General features: G+C 49.7%; 1 protein-coding gene across 1 annotated transcript in view; it reads left to right on the top strand.

Moving 5' to 3' along the window:
• The first annotated feature begins 17008 nt into the window (after positions 1 to 17008).
• Positions 17009 to 19635, top strand: part of SLU7 (SLU7 homolog, splicing factor) — a 47147-nt gene continuing 44520 nt past the window's right edge. The window contains exons 1-2 of the mRNA XM_063928766.1: positions 17009 to 17115; positions 18535 to 18713. Coding sequence (XP_063784836.1) covers positions 18547 to 18713 — 167 coding nt within the window. The 5' untranslated portion in view covers positions 17009 to 17115; positions 18535 to 18546. The remainder of the gene's footprint in view (positions 17116 to 18534; positions 18714 to 19635) is intronic.

The raw sequence follows: 19635 nt of genomic DNA, 5'->3' as shown, positions 1-19635 counted from the left end.
GCCCCCCCCTCTCTGTTTTACCCTGTTTCTGTAGTGCAGTGCAGGGGAGAGACTTGGGAGCCGTCCTGACCAGCGGAGCTGTGAGAGGAAATGGCGCCGTGTGCTGAGGAGATAGGCCCCGCCCCTTTTCTGGCGGGCTCGTCTCCCGCTATTTAGAGAAATCAGGCAGGGGTTAAATATCTAATATATAGCCTCTAGGGGCTATATGTGAGGTATTTTTAGCCTTTATATAGGTTACATTTGCCTCCCAGGGCGCCCCCCCCCCAGCGCCCTGCACCCTCAGTGACCGCGTGTGAAGTGTGCTGAGAGGAAAATGGCGCACAGCTGCAGTGCTGTGCGCTACCTTTAGAAGACTGCAGGAGTCTTCAGCCGCCGATTCTGGACCTCTTCTGACTTCAGCATCTGCAAGGGGGCCGGCGGCGCGGCTCCGGTGACCATCCAGGCTGTACCTGTGATCGTCCCTCTGGAGCTTGATGTCCAGTAGCCAAGAAGCCAATCCATCCTGCACGCAGGTGAGTTGACTCCTTCTCCCCTCAGTCCCTCGCTGCAGTGATCCTGTTGCCAGCAGGAATCACTGTAAAATAAAAAACCTAGCTAAACTTTTTCTAAGCAGCTCTTTAGGAGAGCCACCTAGATTGCACCCTTCTCGGCCGGGCACAAAAATCTAACTGGAGTCTGGAGGAGGGTCATAGGGGGAGGAGCCAGTGCACACCACCTGATCTGGAAAAGCTTTACTTTTTGTGCCCTGTCTCCTGCGGAGCCGCTATTCCCCATGGTCCTTTCAGGAACCCCAGCATCCACTAGGACGATAGAGAAAGAAACGTTGAGAACAAGGGTACAAACCACTCAACCTAACTGGAGAGGTATTTCGGTGGCTGCATTAAGAGAGTCCGCTATCGAGCACGATCGGAACATCATTAAGCACAGGGAGTCACAGGGGGATAAGCTAATGACAGTAAGTATAAAAGCCCTTACAACGAAGCCGCATCAGCCGAAACCCCAGACCCCTGATGGTAAGTCGTATGTTGTAAAATGTTATAACTGTAAGCAGGAAGGACACTATGCACGGAATTGTAGGTTTAAAGACACACATAAGGTATATCGACCCCCTAGACCAGAACATGAACCACATTATAACACACGTAATTGGGATCAGGGATCGCATAGGAGGAGTTATGAGCCGCATGCAGGGGAAACAAGGAGGTACCCACCTAGGAGGGACTGGCAGACTTCTGAAAATTCTCAGCTACCCCCCTCACATATTGTAGCTGCCAGCGCGCTGCGGGAGGGTCACAACATACAATAGGGGTTAGGCCACACCTGTAGTCTGCAGCCAGTGAAGTTGATTGCTAGCCTTGGAAGTGAACCTGAGGTCACAGTTGATGTAGCTGGTAGATCACTACCTTTCCTTGTAGATACAGGGGCGGCCAGGTCAGTGTTAAATTCAATGGTAGGTATGAAAACCACGGGTAAAACAATTTCAGCAATGGGGATAACAGGAGTAGTGCAACACTACCCTTTAAGTAGACCAGCGGAGATTACGATAGGGCCTTTGCAGACCAAGCATTCCTTTTTGCTAGCTGCATCGGCTCCGACTAATCTACTTGGGAGAGATTTATTGTGTAAGATGAGGTGTGTCATATATTGTACTCCTGAGGGTGTCTTCTTAGATATACCTGAGAATCACGTTCAGGAAGTGCAGGATATGTTAGACACCCCACAAAGGTTAATGTCACACTCTGCTGTTATAGACAAGTGTCCATCCAAGGTAGAGGCAATGATCTCCCAGATACCGGGATCCCTCTGGACCAAAGATGGACAAGACACTGGATTGATGGCAAATGTAGCTCCTGTAGTAGTGCAAGTAAAAGATGGTAGGATAGCTCCAAAAATCCCACAGTATCCTCTGAAGCCAGAGGTGGAATTAGGAGTGTACCCAGTCATAGAGCGCTTGCTACAACAGGGCATCCTAGTTAGGACGTCCAGCACTGCCAATAGTCCCATCTTCCCTGTGAAAAAGAGTGGGGGGAGGGGTTAAAGGTTAGTGCAGGATCTAAGGGGGATAAACCAGATAGTTGAGAGCCAATTCCCCGTAGTGCCAAATCCAGCTGTCATCCTCATGCAAATTCCCCCTACTGCGAAATTTTTCACTGTCATTGACCTCTGTTCTGCTTTCTTTTCGGTCCCTCTGCACCTTGACAGCCAATACCTGTTTGCATTCACATACAGAGGAGTACAATACACATGGACTCGCCTACCCCAAGGTTTCATTGACAGCCCAAGTATTTTCTCCCAGGCTTTGCATGACTGTTTACAATCCTTTCAACCTGAGAGCGGATCAGTATTAATACAGTATGTAGATGACTTACTGCTGTGTTCAGATTCATTCGAGTCGTCCTTGAAAGACACGAAACAGCTTCTGTTTCACCTTTCTAATACGGGACACAAGGTTTCAAAGGATAAGTTGCAGCTGTGCCAGACCAAGGAAAAATATTTGGGACATTGCTTGACACAAGGACTTAGACACCTCACCGCTGATAGAATACAGGCGATTCGCGACATGACTCTGCCACAAACCCAGCAGCAGATCCGCACTTTCCTTGGAATGTGTGGGTACTGCCGAAACTGGATCCCAGGGTTCTCCATACTGGCTTTACCTTTGCAGGAAATGGTCTCCTCGAACAAACCAGATCGGATCTCTCACACAGATGAGTCAGAACTGGCATTTGAGATACTTAAACAATGCCTATCACAAGCACCTGCATTAGGCATGCCAGATTATGGGAAACCCTTTGAATTGTACAGTACGGAAAATGCTGGGTGTGCGGCAGGTGTCCTAACCCAGAGACATGGTGATGCCAGCAGGCTGGTAGCTTACTACAGTGCACAGTTGGACACCGTAGCACGGTCTCTCCCCACATGCTTGCGAAGTGTTGCAGCGATAGCTTTACTAGTGAGTAAAAGCGAAGACGTAGTGTTAGGACACAACCTGACCATCCATACACCTCATGCAGTGACAGCCTTACTGAACTCTGCCCAAACCAGACATGTCTCATCAGCACGGTTTACAAGGTGGGAATTAGCACTAATGGCCCCTGTAAACATCACCATAAAAAGATGCAGCGCACTAAATCCTGCAACTTATTTGCCAGGTGTGCCTGGACAGGCACAAAGGGTGGAGGATGAGAATGATGGTGAAGGAGGATTTAGTACAGACACTGACACACATGATTGTATGGAATATCTGAACCAAACTTTCACTGCAAGACCCGACATTAGTGACAACCCACTGGAAGGAATAGATTTAACTTTTTACACTGACGGTAGTTGACAGACGGACTCGGGAGACTTGTGTACTGGATACGCAGTCGTAGATGACAGAGGTATCATAGAAGCTGAGCCCCTGGGCCCACCGCACTCAGCACAAGTTGCTGAGCTGGTCGCCCTAACCAGAGTGTGTGAATTGGCTAAGGGTAAGTCAGCCAATATATATACAGATTCTAGGTATGCCTTTGGAGTAGTGCATGATTTCGGGGCCCTATGGCGCCTCAGAAATGTCACGACGGCAGCTGGCACACCCGTAGCACATGCATCCCATATAAAAAGGCTTCTAACAGCGATACAGGAACCTGACAGAGTGGCTGTTATCAAGTGCAAAGCCCACACTTACAGTCAAGACCCAGTGTCACTTGGTAACAGCCGGGCAGACGAAGCTGCTAAATCAGCAGCCAGCACCCCCATACAAACAGATATCACATCACTGATGATATTCAACACCGTCAATACACAAAAATTAAGTGAAATGCAAAATTTGTGTTCTCCACAGGAAAAGGCAGTCTGGAGGTCAAAGAGGTATGGCCAGGAGTCCTCAGGACTCTGGACAGATGGACAGGGTAAGCCAGTAGCCCCCAGAGCATATCTTCCAAGTTTAGCTGAGGCGGCACACGGTCTGACTCATCTGGGCAAAGAGGGTATGTGTAAGCTGGTGAGAGCCTACTGGTGTGCGCCAGGATTCTCTTCTCATGCGGGTAAGAGAGCAATGACATGTCTTATCTGCTTGAGGAAGAATATTGGAAAGTCAATACCAACAGAACCATCCCATAACCCACCAACAGACGGCCCTTTTCAGGTAATACAGATTGATTTCATACAGTTACCACCTTGCAGAAATTTAAAATATGTTTTAGTCTGTATTGATGTGTTTTCCAATTGGGTAGAAGCGTTCCCCGCTGCCACAAATATTGCTACGTTCACTGCAAAGAAAATTGTGCAGGAATTTGGGTGCAGGTATGGTATCCCTAGGATAATTGAAAGCGATAGGGGTACCCATTTTACAGGTGAAGTCTTTCAGGTTATGTGCAAACTGATGGGGATTAATAGCAAGCTGCATACTCCGTACCGCCCACAGGCGAGTGCGAAGGTGGAAAGAGTAAACAGCACTATTAAGAACAAGCTGAGCAAAGTGATGGCTGAAACTGGATTGTTGTGGCCAGAAGCTTTGCCACTTGTATTGTACAGCATCAGAACCACTCCCAGGTCCCCCCTTAACCTATCACCCTTTGAGATTCTTTTTGGTCGACAACCCCATGTAATGATTGACCCCCAGGATGATTTGAAATGCAATAATGAGGTGACTGTAAAATATTTGGTTAAGATGAGCCAGCAGTTGAGGAATCAAAACAGAAATCTAAAGCTGGTGATTCCTGACCTACCAAACAGTAATTGTCATGACATTGAACCTGGGGATTATGTAATGATTCAAAATTTTCTACGCTCAGGTTGCCTCATTGACAGGTGGGAAGGACCGTACCAAGTCTTACTAACCAGCACGACAGCATTAAAGGTTGCCGAAAGAGAGACTTGGGTCCACTCGTCCCACTGTAAGAAGGTCGCTGACCCAGAGAGAACCCGTGACAAAGAGCAGAGTGTAGAAAACATTGTATCACTGGAGTGTCTGTTCCGGGAAGGTTGAGAGGCAGGACTGTTGTCACGGCACCTGAGCACGGAGAACAACAAGACCAGAGGCGGTTGTCGCACCAAATTTCTTTTTCCTGTTTATTATTTTCTCCATCTCCCATTACCCTCCTCCCCCCCCCCTTCTTGCTCCCTTTTCTCTCCCCTTAACAAGATGGACTTACCCCAAGAGACTGCGTTCCGGGTTTTCCTGTTGACCCTGTTGTTGACCAGAGCAGTCTGTTTCGGTGAGAGTACCAGAGAGGTCGAGAAAGGATCTGGAATGGGTTCTGATGGCAAGGACGGATTTGTAGGATTCCAAGAGCAACACATCCATCGAGCATAGGCGAGTATCAGAAAACGATCTGGTAGTCAAGAAACTAGGAGGCACTGTGAATGGTTATTGGCTGAGGAAAATTGTATTTGTAGAAACTGTAAAAACATAGTTGAGGACGGGTGCATCCAGAGATGTCAGTCCAGCCTTAATATCAACATGGACCGTCATCCATTGAGTGATTATCACTCATTAGTGGGTAAGGTTTTAAACCAAACAGAATGCTGGGTGTGCTCACAAGTACCTCAAGGTCAGAGCAAGTCAGGACTAGTACCGTATCCTTTAACAATAGATGAGGTACTTGAATTACGGGGTGGGAGACCGGTGGACAAGAAATTTAATATTTCTAGGCCCCCTAGTTTGAAGCTCCACCAGTACCATGTAGATAGATCCTTAGTGTGTTTCAACATTTCCAATTCCCGAAAGCCGGGAAATTGGGAGGTGACATGGAATAACCAGACCATGGCATTCTCACACAGAGTTGACAGATTACCTGTAAACTCTGAACTTATACGCCAAATAGCCGACAATGGAAGGTATTTTCGGTATAGGTATACTCTAGGAAGTAAGACCATGCGGGTTGGAGAAGTATCACCAGGGTACTGTGCGCATATCACACAGCCTGATACGTGTACTGAACAGATGAGAGAACTAGGGATTGGGTTTTTCACTTGGAAAGTTTGCAATATGGTAATGTCATATTCTGCCCCATATGTTCTCCCCGATGATGCCTATTTCATATGCGGGAGGAAGGCGTATAAGTGGCTTGCCCCAAACTCAGAGGGATTGTGTTACATTGGAAGAGTGTTGCCAGAAGTAATGACCATCACCCATAATAAGATGAAAGACGTTCACCGCAGTGCTCAAGCAAGCTCCTTATACTCATACTCACTATGAACACATCGTTAAGAGACACCTCATAGATAGGACAGAGCACGCAGCCTCTGATTTAATCCACGAATCCACCGGGATTCAATTCCTACTCGCGTTAGACATCACCCGTACCGCCAGAGGAATTATAAATTATAGGTATATCCATGCGCTAGCGAACCTGATAGATAATATCACCGAGATGTATGATGACACCTTCAGGTATACAGGAAGGGAGTTGCAAGCTTACAAAACGGAACTGATCCAGCACAGGATGGTTCTCAATTATATCACAGCGGTGACAGGCGTGTACTGTGTCGCTTTGGCAACTCAGTATGGTGTGAAGTGCTGCACGTATATTACCAACAGCACTGATGACCCAACCGAGATCATAGATCAAAAGATGGACGATATCTTGCAGTTGAAGTGGGAGTTCCGAAGGAGACACAACCTTACCCTTACTGCTGTGAGTAATGAACTGACCGGCTGGGTCTCATGGTTGAACCCACGCAATTGGTTCTCAGGTTTAGGAGAATGGGCTCAAAATTTTATCATGAGTGTAGGAAAGTTTCTCCTTTGTATCCTGGGAGTTGTCATAATTATTGGCTTGATATTTAGGTGTGTTCGAATTTTAACGCGGTGCAAGCACGGTACCAAAGTGATGAGTTTAAGGAGCGGGGGCATTGGTACAGCAGCAGATTTAATTTATGACCCATCAATAGAGACAATGTTGTGATAAGACGTGATTCCACAGTCCGTTTCTTTCACCCGTTTCTCCTTTGTTTTCCCTCAGCAAAAATACACCCATCCGGAGAAGACTTCAATCAACACCCAAGAATGATTACGCAAATGTTATGTGAATGTATTTTTGATATGTTTCTTATCTTCATCTCTACAACCTTCAGGTAGTGACACACATAGTCGACAGGTGATATCTATATATTAGCATTCACATATGATCCCCCTCCATGTATCATCAACTAAATGTGCACCCCATTTGTTGGAACAAGAAGCCGAAAAGAGCTTGGTAGTGTTTGTTGGCCCACTTACAGACCCTTAATATGGGATAAGAAGGATTTAATGTATACTTCGCAATACCTCGAAGCTTATCTAGAACATATACGGCACGATGATACATGCCCCTCAGACATGGATTTCATACATACATGCTTTTACTATCCCACTAGGTCATACATTTCCCGCCTACACCTCTCCTCCTACCATCTAATCATCTGTGAATAATGTATTGTATATTTCTCTAACGTCCTAGTGGATGCTGGGAACTCCGTAAGGACCATGGGGAATAGCGGGCTCCGAAGGAGGCTGGGCACTCTAGAAAGATTTATGACTACCTGGTGTGCACTGGCTCCTCCCACTATGACCCTCCTCCAAGCCTCAGTTAGATTTCGTGCCCGGCCGAGGTTGGATGCACACTAGGGGCTCTCCTGAGCCCTTAGAAAGAAAGTATAGATTTAGGTTTTTTATTTTCAGTGAGACCTGCTGGCAACAGGCTCACTGCAGCGAGGGACTAAGGGGAGAAGAAGCGAACTCGCCTGCTTGCAGCCGGATTGGGCTTCTTAGGCTACTGGACACCATTAGCTCCAGAGGGATCGACCGCAGGCCCAGTCCTTGGTGTTCGGTCCCGGAGCCGCGCCGCCGTCCCCCTTACAGAGCCAGAAGCAAGAAGAGGTCCGGAAAAACGGCGGCAGAAGACATCAGTCTTCACCAAGGTAGCGCACAGCACTGCAGCTGTGCGCCATTGCTCCACATACACACTTCATACTCCGGTCACTGAGGGTGCAGGGCGCTGGGGGGGGGGGCGCCCTGAGAAGCAATAATAACACCTTGGCTGGCAAAAACTCCACAATATATAGTCCCAGAGGCTATATATGTGGAAAATACCCCTGCCAGAATATGGAAAAAAGCGGGAGAATAGGCCGCGGAAAAGGGGCGGAGCTATCTCCTGCAGCACACTGGCGCCATTTCTCCTTCACAGATCCGCTGGAAGGAAGCTCCCTGGCTCTCCCCTGCAGTCTACACTACAGAACAGGGTAAAAACAGAGAGGGGGGGGGGGGCACTAAATTTAGGCGCAATATATATATTATATAAAAAAGCAGCTATAGGGGACATAACTCAGTTAGTCCCTGCATTATATAGCGCTCTGGTGTGTGCTGGCATACTCTCACTCTGTCCCCCCAAAGGGCTTTTGTGGGTCCTGTCCTCATTCGGAGCATTCCTTGTGTGTGTGCGGTGTGTCGGTACGGCTGTGTCGACATGTTTGATGAGGATAATGATGTGGAGGCGGAGCAGATGCCTTTAGAAGGGATGTCACCCCCTGCGGGGCAGACACCCGAGTGGATGGGCTTATGGAAAGTAATGAGTGCACGTATAGACTCCCTATATAAGAAAATCGACGACATGCCAAATGTGGGACAGCCGACTTCTCAGCTCGTGCGTGCCCAGGCGTCGCATGGGTCATCAGGGGCTCTAAAACGCCCGCTACCTCAAGCAGACCCAGATGTCGACACTGATACTGACACCAGTGTCGACGACGATGAGTCTAACCTGATGCCCACTAAGGCCATTCACTGCATGATTGAGGCAATGAAAGAGGTGTTACACATTTCTGATATAACTACAGGTACCACTAAAAAGGGTATTATGTTTGGAGAGAAAAAACTACCCGTAGTTTTTCCCCCATCAGATGAATTAAATGAAGTGTGTGAAGAAGCGTGGGCTTTCCCTGATAAAAAATTGGTAATTCCTAAGAAGGTACTAATGGCGTTCCCTTTCCCGCCAGAGGATAGGTCACGTTGGGAAACACCCCCTAGAGTGGATAAAGCGCTCACACGTTTGTCTAAAAAGGTGGCACTACCGTCTCCGGATACGGCCGCCCTCAAGGAACCTGCTGATAGAAAGCAGGAGGAGATCCTGAAGTCTGTATATACACACACAGGCATTATACTTAGGCCAGCTATTGCGTCAGCTTGGATGTGCAGTGCTGCCGCTGCGTGGTCAGATAAACTGTCAGAAAATATTGACACATTAGACAGAGACACGATCCTGTTAACCATAGACCATATAAAAGACTCAGTCTTATATATGAGAGATGCACAGAGGGAAATCTGCCGACTGGCATCTAAAGTAAGTGCATTGTCCATTTCTGCTAGGAGAGGCTTATGGACTCGCCAGTGGACAGGAGATGCGGATTCAAAAAAGCACATGGAAGTGTTACCATATAAGGGTGAGGAATTATTTGGGGATGGTCTCTCGGACCTAGTTTCCACAGCAACGTCTGGGAAGTCAGCATTTTTACCCCATGTCCCCTCACAGCCTAAGAAGGCGCCGTTTTATCAGGTTCAGTCCTTTCGGACCCAGAAAAACAGGCGTGGAAAAGGCGGGTCTTTTCTGTCCAGAGGCAGAGGTAGGGAAAAAAGGCTGCAACAAACTGCAGGTTCCCAGGAGCAAAAGTCCTCCCCCGCTTCTTCTTCCAAGTCCGCCGCATGACGGTGGGGCTCCACAGGCGGAGCCAGGTACGGTGGGGGGTCGCCTCAAAAATTTCAGCGATCAGTGGGTTTGCTCACAGGTGGATCCCTGGATCCTGCAAATAGTATCTTAGGGGTACAAGCTGGAATTCGAGGCGTCCCCACCCCACCGGTTCCTAAAATCTGCCTTGCCGATTGCTCCCTCAGACAGGGAGGCGGTGCTAGCGGCAATTCACAAGCTGTATTCCCAGCAGGTGATAATCAAGGTACCCCTACTTAAACAAGGCCGGGGTTATTATTCCACTCTATTTGTGGTACCGAAACCGGACGGTTCGGTGAGACCCATTCTAAATTTGAAATCCTTGAACACGTACATAAAGAAATTCAAGTTCAAGATGGAATCGCTCAGGGCGGTTATTGCAAGCCTGGACGAGGGGGATTACATGGTATCCCTGGACATCAAGGATGCTTACCTACATGTCCCCATTTACCATCCTCATCAGGAGTACCTCAGATTTGTGGTACAGGATTGCCATTACCAATTCCAGACGCTGCCGTTTGGACTGTCCACGGCACCGAGGGTATTTACCAAGGTTATGGCGGAAATGATGATACTCCTTCGAAGAAAGGGAGTTTTAATTATCCCGTACTTGGACGATCTCCTAATAAAAGCGAGGTCCAAGGAACAGTTGTTGGTGGGAGTAGCACTATCTCAGGAGGTGCTGCACCAGCACGGCTGGATTCTGAATATCCGAAAGTCACAGCTGGTTCCGACGACACGGCTACTGTTCCTGGGTATGATTCTGGATACAGTCCAGAAGAAAGTGTTTCTCCCAGAGGAGAAAGCCAGGGAGTTGTCATCTCTAGTCAGAGACCTCCTGAAACCAAAACAAGTATCAGTGCATCGCTGCACACGGGTCCTGGGGAAGATGGTGGCTTCTTACGAAGCAATTCCCTTCGGCAGGTTCCATGCAAGAATCTTTCAGTGGGACCTGTTGGACCAGTGGTCCGGATCGCATCTTCAGATGCATCGCTTAATAACCCTGTCTCCAAGAACCAGGGTGTCTCTACTGTGGTGGCTGCAGAGTGCCCATCTTCTAGAGGGCCACAGGTTCGGAATACAGGACTGGGTCCTGGTGACCACGGATGCCAGCCTTCGAGGCTGGGGGGCAGTCATACAGGAAAGAAACTTCCAAGGACTATGGTCGAGTCAGGAGACTTCCCTTCACATAAATATTCTGGAACTAAGGGCCATCTACAATGCCCTAAGTCGAGCAAAAGCCCTGCTCCTACACCAGCCGGTGCTGATCCAGTCAGACAACATCACGGCAGTCGCCCATGTAAATCGACAGGGCGGCACAAGAAGCAGGATGGCGATGGCAGAAGCCACAAGAATTCTCCGATGGGCGGAGAATCATGTACTAGCACTGTCAGCAGTGTTCATTCCGGGAGTGGACAACTGGGTAGCAGACTTCCTCAGCAGACACGACCTCCACCCGGGAGAGTGGGGACTTCACCCAGAAGTCTTCCAGATGCTTGTAAACCGTTGGGAAAAACCACAGGTGGACATGATGGCGTCCCGTCTCAACAAAAAGTTAAAAAGATATTGCGCCAGGTCAAGGGACCCTCAGGCGATAGCTGTGGACGCTCTAGTGACACCGTGGGTGTACCAGTTGGTTTATGTGTTCCCTCCTCTGCCTCTCATTCCAAAGGTACTGAGAATAATAAGAAAGCGAGGAGTAAACACAATTCTCGTGGTTCCGGATTGGCCAAGACGAGCGTGGTACCCGGAACTTCAAGAGATGCTCTCAGAGGACCCGTGGCCTCTACCGCTCAGACAGGACCTGATACAGCAGGGGCCCTGTCTGTTCCAAGACTTACCGCGGCTGCGTTTGACGGCATGGCGGTTGAACACCTGATCCTAAAGGAAAAGGGTATTCCGGAAGAAGACATTCCTACGCTTATTAAGGCCAGGAAAGATGTTACGGCAACGCATTATCACCGCATATGGCGAAAATATGTTGCATGGTGCGAGGCCAATAAGGCACCAACAGAGGAATTTCAACTAGGTCGATTTCTGCTTTTCCTGCAAGCAGGAGTGGATATGGGCCTAAAACTAGGCTCCATTAAAGTACAGATCTCGGCTCTGTCGATTTTCTTTCAAAAAGAACTAGCTTAAGTACCTGAAGTTCAGATTTTTGTAAAAGGAGTGCTGCATATTCAGCCCCCGTTTGTGCCTCCTGTGGCACCTTGGGATCTCAACGTGATGTTGAGTTTCTTAAAATCACATTGGTTTGAGCCACTAAAAACCGTGGATCTGAAATATCTCACGTGGAAAGTGGTCATGTTATTAGCCTTGGCTTCAGCCAGGCGAGTGTCAGAATTAGCGGCTTTATCATGTAAAAGCCCTTATCTGATTTTCCATATGGATAGGGCAGAGTTGAGGACTCGTCCCCAATTTCTCCCTAAGGTGGTGTCAGCGTTTCACCTGATCCAGCCTATTGTGGTGCCGGCGGCTACTAGTGAATTGGAGGACTCCAAGTTGCTAGACGTTGTCAGGGCCCTGAAAATATATGTTTCCAGGACGGCTGGAGTCAGGAAAACTGACTCGTTGTTTATCCTGTATGCACCCAACAAGCTGGGTGCTCCTGCTTCTAAGCAGTCTATTGCTCGCTGGATTTGTAGTACAATTCAGCTTGCACATTCTGTGGCAGGCATACCACAGCCAAAATCTGTAAATGCCCATTCCACAAGGAAGGTGGGCTCATCTTGGGCGGCTGCCCGAGGGGTCTCGGCTTTACAACTTTGCCGAGCAGCTACTTGGTCAGGGGCAAACACGTTTGCAAAATTCTACAAATTTGATACCCTGGCTGAGGAGGACCTGGAGTTCTCTCATTCGGTGCTACAGAGTCATCCGCACTCTCCCGCCCGTTTGGGAGCTTTGGTATAATCCCCATGGTCCTTACGGAGTTCCCAGCATCCACTAGGACGTTAGAGAAAATAAGAATTTACTCACCGGTAATTCTATTTCTCGTAGTCCGTAGTGGATGCTGGGCGCCCATCCCAAGTGCGGATTGTCTGCAATACTTGTACATAGTTATTGTTAACTAAAGGGTTATTGTTGAGCCATCTGTTGAGAGGCTCAGTTGTTTTCATACTGTCAAACTGGATATAGTATCACGAGTTGTACGGTGTGATTGGTGTGGCTGGTAAGAGTCTTACCCGGGATTCTAAATCCTTCCTTATTATGTCTGCTCGTCCGGGCACGGTGTCCTAACTGAGGCTTGGAGGAGGGTCATAGTGGGAGGAGCCAGTGCACACCAGGTAGTCATAAATCTTTCTAGAGTGCCCAGCCTCCTTCGGAGCCCGCTGTTCCCTATGGTCCTTACGGAGTTCCCAGCATCCACTACGGACTACGAGAAATAGAATTACCGGTGAGTAAATTCTTATTTTTTATCCAATCATCTGTAGATATTGTATTGTATATTTTTCTGTTTAATGTTTAGATAGTGGCAGTTATTGTTGACTGCCAAAGGGTGGACTGTCAAAGTCGAAAAATATTGTAATGCATACACCATGTACTAACCCCATGCACATGCCCGCTGCGCGTACACTTACTTCGCCGTGCGTGCACATATCCGCAATTTGCGTATGATCGCTCCCGCGTTCCTGCACGTGGTATGGGTATTTACGGCGGAGTTTGTGAGCGCATAGAGGGTTATCAGAACATTACATATTTAACCCAAATAGTGCACATTTTACACATAGCCACCCCGCACCACATCAGCAAGTATCAACAGTTTAAACAGTTCCAGGACTAAGCGATTCACCTTTGCATGATAGGAAGGGTCAGATAAAGGTTAGAAGGTGATGTCTAGTATCCAACTGTAGGGTATTTTAAGGGTAACATTCCGGTGTTGGTTAGAGAAAGATTGCATGTTCCAGCGTATATTTATGTGCAGAAGTAGAATATAGATATAAACTGTATTTACTGTATATTATGTATGCGGCGGGAATCCAGAGGATACCACCCCCAAGAGCAGTTGAGAAAGACATCGCCCACCTTTTCAATTCAACCTATGACCTCTCCTGTAATGTAAAGACACATCTCTGTGTCCAATGGACAATGAGATTACAGTGACCATTGTATTGTGTATGTAAGTTGTGTATAAAAAGCCCGTTGTTGCCTGGCCGGTCAGAAGACTCTGAACGCTTTCTACCTGATAAGCGGAGGACTGGTCCAGGTTGCGCTTGTGAACATTCTCACGTATGTACATTTTCTGTAGCCATTATTCTGTTGTAGATTTATCTTGTTAGCCTGTAGTGTATAAATTGTACTGTTTTACCTTTTGAAATAATCCACTGTGGCCTTAGAACCCTGTGGTTCAACTACATATCGGTGTTGTGTCCTCACTTTCCTGCAAGGGTTTAAAGCGTATTTTACTGTATAAGGTTTAAGAGTGTATTGATAAGGTGTATGCACTGCGGGTTCTTTATACCGTCAGCGCTACTTAAGGTTTAAAGTATAACATCATTACAGTGCTTTGCGGCACATGGTTTAGAGTGTAAGAATAACATTGCATTGCATTACGAATAAGGTTTAAAGGTTATCAATTGTGTGTGCGCGTGCTGTGCGTACTCTGTACACTCAGCGCAGCGTGTGTACGCCAAGTACGTACCACGTACGGGACTTTGTACGCAAATAGCGTACAAAGTGCGTAGCGCGTGTATTCAGTCTAGCGGCCATAGCGGCTCCACGGTAAAAGTGTATCTAGAGGTATAGCTTTATGGTTTAAGATAATATCGACATTATCACCACTTTGCGATCTGCCGGGTCTTTCAACGCAGTAGAAACCGGGACTGGTAAGACCACCTGTTTTGACAGCCTAGAGACAGAGGCATCAACTATAGGCGGAGACTCCCATTTTTTTCTATCATCTTCCGGGAAGGGAAAAGCAACCAGAACCCTTTTAGGGATCTGGAATTTTTTCTCCGAGTTTTCCCAGGCTTTTTTAAATATAGCATTTAATTCCTTAGATGCCGGGAAGGTGAGAGGGGCTTTCTTACTGTCTGTGAAAAAGGCCTCCTCAACCTGCTCAGGAGGTGTGTCAGTAATATGTAACACGTCCCGCATGGCCTCAATCATCAACTGCACCCCCTTGGCAAGTGATGTCGACCCCCTCGACACATCCCCATCACCGTCTGCTGTGTCAGAATCGGTATCCGTGTCATCCTGCATAATCTGGGCAAGAGCACGTTTGTGAGAATGTACCGCAGGGGGCCCCCGAGGGAGCAGTATCGGACCATACTGCCATAGAGGACTGCAATACCTGAGTAGCATGCTCAGTCCTTGCAACCCTTTCAGAAATCTGCGAAATAGCCCCCCCTAAGAGAGGTTAACCACTCCGGTTCTCTAGCTGGGAATTTGCGCTACAACAGTGCAATCCTGATTACATGGGATGGGATCTTCCTGAGAAGATAAATCCTCTGCGGCATATGAGACGGAGGGGGTCATTCCGAGATGTTCGTAGCTGTGCTAAATTTAGCACAGCTACGATCAACTGACATGCGGGGGGACGCACAGCACAGGGCTATCCCACCCCGCATGTCAGTGACGATCCCCCACACAGAAGTGCAAAGGCATCGCACAGCGGCGATGCCTTTGCACTTCAAGAGTAGCACCCAACCAGCGCAGCTTTAGCGTGCTGGCCGGGAGCTAGTCATCGCTCCACGGCCCGCAGTGGATGCGTGTGATGTCACGCAGCCACTGCGTTCCACCCCCCCGCTCGGTCCGGCCAATCGCGTCCACGAAACGGCGGCCGAATGCCGCCGTTCTGGCCCCCCCGCCCAGCGACCGCCTCTGCCTGCCAATCAGGCAGAGGCGATCGTAGCGGCCCGATGGCCTTCGGCCATCTGGCATGCGCCGGTGCAGTTCTGACCCGATCGCACCGCTGCAATAAACTGCAGTGTGCGCTCGGGTCAGAATGACCCCCAGAGTCTCTAGACATGTTCGCTTGTTCACCCCACATACACACAGGGTACAGGGCAGACAGAGTTTTCCCCCAAGAATGGCAGAGAGACACAGAGATTGGAGCCAACCCACACACAGCGCTATATAGGTATAGGGAGACCCTTAACCAGCGCTGACTGTGTCCCTTAATAGGTGACACAGTCTTTGCACAGCCTATCCTCCCGTCTACAACCCGTTGGTACCGAATAGATAGCTGGAGGTGTTCTGGAGGGACTGTTCGTCCACTGGCAGCGTGTCTGCAGGCAGGAAAGTGGCGCTGAACGCTGCTGGGTCCGCTCTGAGAAGCTCCGCCCCCTTAATGGCGCTGTCTTCCCGCTCTTCCTAGATTATACTGGCCTGAGGATTTTGTGCTGGCTGAGATCTGCGGACCCCGACAGGCTTTCTGGTCAGTGTAGGGTTAAGGCGCCGGCTCAGGGCGCCCCTCACAGCGCCACACCTAAGTACCACTGAGCTCCCCAGAGCGCAGTTAGTACTGCGCTCCTACCCTGTAGCCGCCATCCCTGCTTGTTAGGGAGCCGATGACTCACTCGCCACACTTCAGCTCTGTAAGGAGGTGGCGGCATGCTGCTGGGGTGAGCGTTCCCCTGCGGCGGAGAGCGATCTATCCCCTCTGGAGCTCAGTGTCCTGTCAGCGGAGATAGTGGCTCAGACCCCTCAGGGTGGACACTACTCTCCCCCTTAGTCCCTCGCTGCAGGGAGGCTGTTGCCAGCAGCCTCCCTGTAAAATAATAAACTTTAAAATACTTTTCTAAAGAAGTTCTGTAGAGCTCCCCTAGCTGTGACAGGCTCCTCCGGGCACATTTTCTAAACTGAATCTGGTGGTAGGGGCATAGAGGGAGGAGCCAGCCCACACTCTCAAACTCTTAAAGTGCCAATTGCTCCTGGTGGACCCGTCTATACCCCATGGCACTAATATGGACCCCAGCATCCTCTAGGACGTAAGAGAAACAAACAAAAACCGTGTTGATCATTTGTGTGTCGACCACTAGTGCCATGTCAACCTTTTGTACCTGTTGATCTTCAGCACTGTCCACCTTTTGAACTTGGCTGGCGACCTAATGCATGTCGACCATATCTGTTGTCACCCTAGGCCTAGACACTGCCTGTTACCCAGAGACACCCATATGTTCAGGCGTGTGTGGCAGCACTCTGCCTAGCTGTATAGACAGAGGCTGCATATAAGAGACTAGTACAGGGGGCATCCTGGGACCTGTAGTGCAGCACACGTATGGGCTGCATACTGACTCCCTAGCAACGGGACAGCATCCGGCGACATGCGAGTCACCAGCTCCGGCAACGTGATGTCATCAGGTCCGCCCACTGAATCGGTGACGTCCAAGAGCTGTGCATCTATCGTCACTTCCGGCTCTGTGCTCCACTTCCGGCTTCCCCCAGTCCCGGATGTTTACCTGTGTCTGAGCGTGACTGCTCGGTGTGTACGGTGAGTGCCGGTAATAGCGTCTATATGGCGGCCAGGAGGTGGCAGGCTGGCAGTGTGTGTATGTGAGGTGGCAGGCTGGCAGTGTGTGTATATGAGGGGGCAGGAGGTGACAGGCTGGTGGTGTGTGTGTTAGGGGGCAGGAGGTGGCAGGCTGGTGGTGTGTACGTTGGGGCAGGAGGTGGCAGGCTGGCAGTGTGTGTATGTGAGGGGCAGGCTGGCAGTGTGTGTATGTGAAGGGCCAGGAGGTGACAGGCTGGTGGTGTGTGTGTGTGTGTTAGGGGGCAGGAGGTGACAGGCTGGCAGTGTGTGTATGTGAGGGGGCAGGAGGTGACAGGCTGGTGGTGTGTGTGTTAGGGGGCAGGAGGTGGCAGGCTGGCGGTGTGTGTGTTAGGGGGCAGGAGGTGGCAGGCTGACAGTGTGTGTATGTGAGGGGGCAGGCTGGCAGTGTGTGTATGTGAAGGGCCAGGAGGTGACAGGCTGGTGGTGTGTGTTAGGGGGCAGGAGGTGGCAGGCTGGCAGTGTGTGTATGTGAAGGGCCAGGAGGTGACAGGCTGGTGGTGTGTGTGTGTGTTAGGGGGCAGGAGGTGGCAGGCCGGCAGTGTGTGTATGTGAAGGGCCTGGAGGTGACAGGCTGGTGGTGTGTGTGTGTGTGTTAGGGGGCAGGAGGTGGCAGGCTGGTGGTGTGTGTGTGTGTGTGTGTGTGTTAGGGGGCAGGAGGTGGCAGGCTGGCAGTGTGTGTATGTGAGGTGGCAGTGTGTGTATGTGAGGGGGCAGGAGGTGACAGGCTGGTGGTGTGTGTGTTAGGGGGCAGGAGGTGGCAGGCTGGCGGTGTGTGTGTGTGTTAGGGGGCAGGCTGGCAGTGTGTGTGTTAGGGGGCAGGAGGTGGCAGGCTGGCGGTGTGTGTGTGTGTTAGGGGGCAGGCTGGCAGTGTTTGTGTGTTAAGGGGCAGGCTGGCAGTGTGTGTGTGTGTGTGAGGGGGCAGGAGGTTACAGGCTGGTGGTGTGTGTGTGTGTGTTAGGGGGCAGGAGGTGGCAGGCTGGCGGTGTGTGTGTGAAAGGGGGCAGGCTGGCAGTGTGTGTGTGTGTGTTAGGGGGCAGGTTGGCAGTGTGTGTGTGTGTGTTAGGGGGCAGGCTGGCAGTGTGTGTGTGCTAGGGGGCAGGAGGTGGCAGGCTGGCACTGTGGGTATGTTAGAGGGTGGCAGGCTGGCAGTATGCGTGTTAGGGGTTGGTGGAAGACTGGTGGTATGGGTATATATTTGGTGCATATACATGTGTATATAGGCTGATTATGGTTGGTGCTAGGGAGTGGAGATCAGTAGTGACATAATTCATTGCAAAATTAAAAATTCTATTTATCTTCTTTTATTCCACCCATATATTTTATGTTATTTGTGACCCTCCCTGGTATTTGTATTTACAGTATCACTCTAAAATGTCAGCGGCCACCGATATAATGGCAGTTGTGCCAGGGGGCGGGGGAGATCCATCCGGCATTGATGAACCAAAAAAGATGACCAGGGAAGATTGGAGAAAGAAAAAGGAGTTGGAAGAACAACGAAAATTGGGTAATGCCCCAGCTGAAGTGGATGAAGAAGGAAAGTAAGTGTTATCAATGCGCCACCATAAGGTTTTAGCGCCAATTTATTAATAAATATATGCAACTAATATTAAGTATCCCTGGAATGTATGATGGAGAGACCACATATCTCTGATACATTTGGCAGTATCGCAGCAGGTATCAATATCTGTAATATGAAGTATTCCCAATATTCACCACCGCTGCCATCTGAAGATGGTGGTATGTGTTGCCACATTAGTAGCTGGTGGGTTCTCCTGGAGCTCTCCCAATAAGTTGCTGCTCTGCGTGTGTGCGGTCAATGGGAACCACGCATGCGCTGCAGCCACGACACCACACTCAGGAAATCGCAGGTCCTGCCTGTTCCGGACGATGTATCCAGAGGAGATGAACGCATATTACAGTGCAATCCTAGCGCTAATATCGCATCCGCATCGCATTGAATATGCAATCAATGGTAAATGGGTTCCTTTGTTACCGGTTAGACATAGGTTTACTTTTGAGGCAAAGTATAGATTTAGGTTCAGTACTCATGGTCTGTGTTACTTCTGCTCTTGGTGTATTGGGGGTCATTCCGAGTTGATCGTAGCTGTGCTACGATCATTCACGCTGACATGCGGGGGGACGCCCAGCACAGGGCTAGTCCACCCCGCATGTCAGTGTCGCCCCCCCCCCCCCTCTCCCGCAGAAGTGCAAAGGCATCGCACAGCGGCAATGCCTTTGCACTTCAAGAGTAGCTCCCGGAAAGCGCAGCTTTAGCGCTACTCATCGTTCCCCGACCCGCAGTGGCTGCGTGTGACATCACGCAGCCGCTGCGGACCACTACCCACACGGTCCGGCCACGCCTGCGTTGGCTGGACCGCGCCCACGAAACGGCCAAACGCTGCCGTCTCGCGCCCATCTACTGCCTCTGCCTGTCAATCAGGCAGAGGCGATCGTAGCACA

The sequence above is a fragment of the Pseudophryne corroboree genome, chromosome 6 (assembly GCF_028390025.1).
Source record: "Pseudophryne corroboree isolate aPseCor3 chromosome 6, aPseCor3.hap2, whole genome shotgun sequence".
Taxonomy (NCBI): Eukaryota; Metazoa; Chordata; class Amphibia; order Anura; family Myobatrachidae; genus Pseudophryne; species Pseudophryne corroboree.
The sequence above is the reverse complement of the archived record's forward strand: the minus strand, read 5'-3'. Positions and strand labels throughout refer to the sequence as shown.